The 2,871-nt window shown below is 34.4% G+C and overlaps 1 protein-coding gene across 1 annotated transcript in view; it reads left to right on the forward strand.

Annotated features, from left to right (window-relative positions):
* The window catches only part of LOC106872354 (myosin heavy chain, striated muscle), a 99,292-nt gene that overhangs the window by 87,232 nt on the left and 9,189 nt on the right, over positions 1-2,871 (forward strand). Inside the window, 3 exon segments of the mRNA XM_014919319.2 lie at positions 413-786; positions 1,399-1,599; positions 2,041-2,193. Of these exon segments, the coding sequence (XP_014774805.1) occupies positions 413-786; positions 1,399-1,599; positions 2,041-2,193 (728 nt within the window).

The following is a 2,871-nucleotide window of genomic DNA, read 5'->3' on the forward strand; positions in this document are numbered from 1 at the left end:
TAAGATCTAATTATTATTATTATTATTATCATTATCATTATTATTATTATTATTATTATTATTATTATTATTATTATTATTATCCTTATCATTATTATTATTATTATTATTATTATTATTATTATTATTATTATTATTATTATTATTATCATTATTATTATCATTATTATTATTATTATTATTAAGTATCCTTTGTTAATTTCTTAACTAATATTTTTCTCTTTTTTCTCTTTCTCTTTTCCCTTCTCTTCCCTTCTCTTCATTCATTTCTTATTCTCCGTTTCTCTGTATCTTTCTCTTTCCATCCTTTTCTCTAACTTCCTCTCCTTACCTCTCTCTATCCATACATCAATCTTCTTCTCTCCTTTGCCTCACAAATTTCCCAATCCTCAATACCATTGACTGACACTCTAGGCTGAACGTGCTCGCAAAGCTGCTGAAAATGAATTGGCCGATGCCAGCGACCGTGTCAATGAACTCCAGGCTCAGCTCTCCACATCCAACAGCCAGAAGAGGAAACTGGAAGGTGACATCACTGCCATGCAGACTGACCTTGATGAACTCAACCATGAACTCAAGAGTGCCGATGAGCGTGCCAAACACGCCATGGCTGATGCTACCCGTCTCGCTGATGAACTCAGACAAGAACAAGACCATGCCCTTTCCGTCGAGAAGGTCCGCAAGAGCTTAGAATCTCAAGTCAAGGAATTGCAGGTCCGCCTGGATGAATCTGAAGCTGCTGCCCTTAAGGGAGGCAAGAAGATGATCCAGAAACTCGAAAGCCGGGTAAATATTTTACTTCTTTCTCTGTTAATTTCTTCAGCTTCTTTGTTTTAATTAATGCACTACTCCCAATACAATGATGGATTTGTGTTTCCACACCATTGAAATGATAGCATCATTAGCAAATTGGATCAAAATACCTTGTGATAGTTGTTCTGGCTCTTCACATTCAAAGCCAAAATCCCACTGGGGTCAGTTTTGTTTTCCCTCCTTTTGGAGTCAAAAAAAAAAAAGTGCCAGTCAAGAGCAGAAAATGGACAGCACTGTTAGAGTATAAGACAGGATACCTTGTATTTGTTCTGAGCTCAAATCCCAGCCTAGCCTACATGTATGTTAGACTTAATATATTGCCTAGTTTAACACTACCACTAAACACTTTGGATCCCTGTAGAAGAGTCCACTCTGTTGCAAGCTTCAGAGTCAGGTCCTGTAAAGGGTCATAAGCACTATCTTCCCACAACCAATTCCACTAGTTCTACCAGTTAAATAAACAATTAATTTTTTGACCAAAATCATTAAAACCAACCAATTGTCAAAACCATCTCATTTATTCAATCATCTAGTTTAACTAATTAACTAATTAAACATTGCAAATTTTTTGTCCTCAACAAACAGGTTCGTGAATTGGAATCTGAGCTTGACAGTGAACAGCGCCGCCACGCCGAGACCCAGAAATCTATGCGCAAGGTTGACCGCCGCGTCAAGGAATTATCCTTCCAGCAGGATGAAGATAGGAAGAACCATGAACGCATGCAGGAACTCGTAGACAAACTCCAGAACAAGATCAAGACCTACAAGAGACAGGTTGAAGAGGCTGTAAGTATTTGGGATCTGTTTATATATGTGTGTATATATATATCTGGCTAGTTAGTTCTCACATTTTCTCTCTCTCTTAAATATATATATATATTCACATATGCATGTATACACACACACACAGACACACACATTTACATAGATATATTAGTATACACATAAATGTGCAAATACACACATAAATACATTCATTCATACATACATACATACATACATACATACATACATACATACATACATACATACAAAAAATTGATTAGTTCCACACTAGGAGTGCAGCAGATCTCTGAAGAGCACAGGGTTACATAATCAGACTGTTACCTAACACTCTATCGAACCCCTAATGTGAAACCGATTGGTAAGATTGCCCATTTAAAGAATTTTTTCTTCTATTTGTTGCTGAAAAAATACAGGCTGACATTCTTTAACTATTTTCCGCAGGAGGAGATCGCTGCCGTTAACCTCGCCAAGTTCCGCAAAGTTCAACAAGAGCTTGAAGATGCTGAAGAACGTGCTGACCAAGCAGAAAGCGCCGTGCAGAAACTCCGTGCTAAGAACCGTAGTTCCGTATCTGCCGCTCGCGCTAGTCCTTTGGTAGGTTTCCATCTCCATCTTTCCATCTAGTTTCTTTTGAAGTTCTAATCATCATTTATTAATAATATCACCACTTTTTATTGTTTTTATTGTCTATGGTTTGAGAAATCTACTCTAAGCTCAATTCTCTTGGAAATTTAAGAGTAAAAACGTAAAATCTTAACAACTTGCTTATTGTTATGGAAACTGTTCACAATGAACCAGAATATTCCATGGAAAGGATCCAAAGAAGTATTCAGAGTTAATAAGTATAATCATAACATTATTATTATTATTTTATTATAATTATAATAATTATTATCATTTTATAATTATTATTATTATTATTATTATTTTATTATTATTATTATTATTTTCTATGTTACATATCATATCGTTATTATCACTTACAAACAATTCTTCGCTGAAAACTGGGCCTTTTGAATAAGCAGGTATTAGAAATCACCATCACCATCATCATCATCATTACCAATATTATCATTTGTGTTTATCATCATTCATTAGATACATGCCTACATATTCTTTTCCTTTACTTTTTCCTCTCATTTGATCTCATACAATTCTTCTACACTGTAGCTGATAAATGTGCACGAGTATGTGTATATGTATGTGTGTGTGTATATATATATATATATATATATATATATATATATATATACACACACACATATATATATA

This window comes from Octopus bimaculoides, chromosome 29 (genome assembly GCF_001194135.2).
Source record: "Octopus bimaculoides isolate UCB-OBI-ISO-001 chromosome 29, ASM119413v2, whole genome shotgun sequence".
Lineage (NCBI taxonomy): Eukaryota > Metazoa > Mollusca > Cephalopoda > Octopoda > Octopodidae > Octopus > Octopus bimaculoides.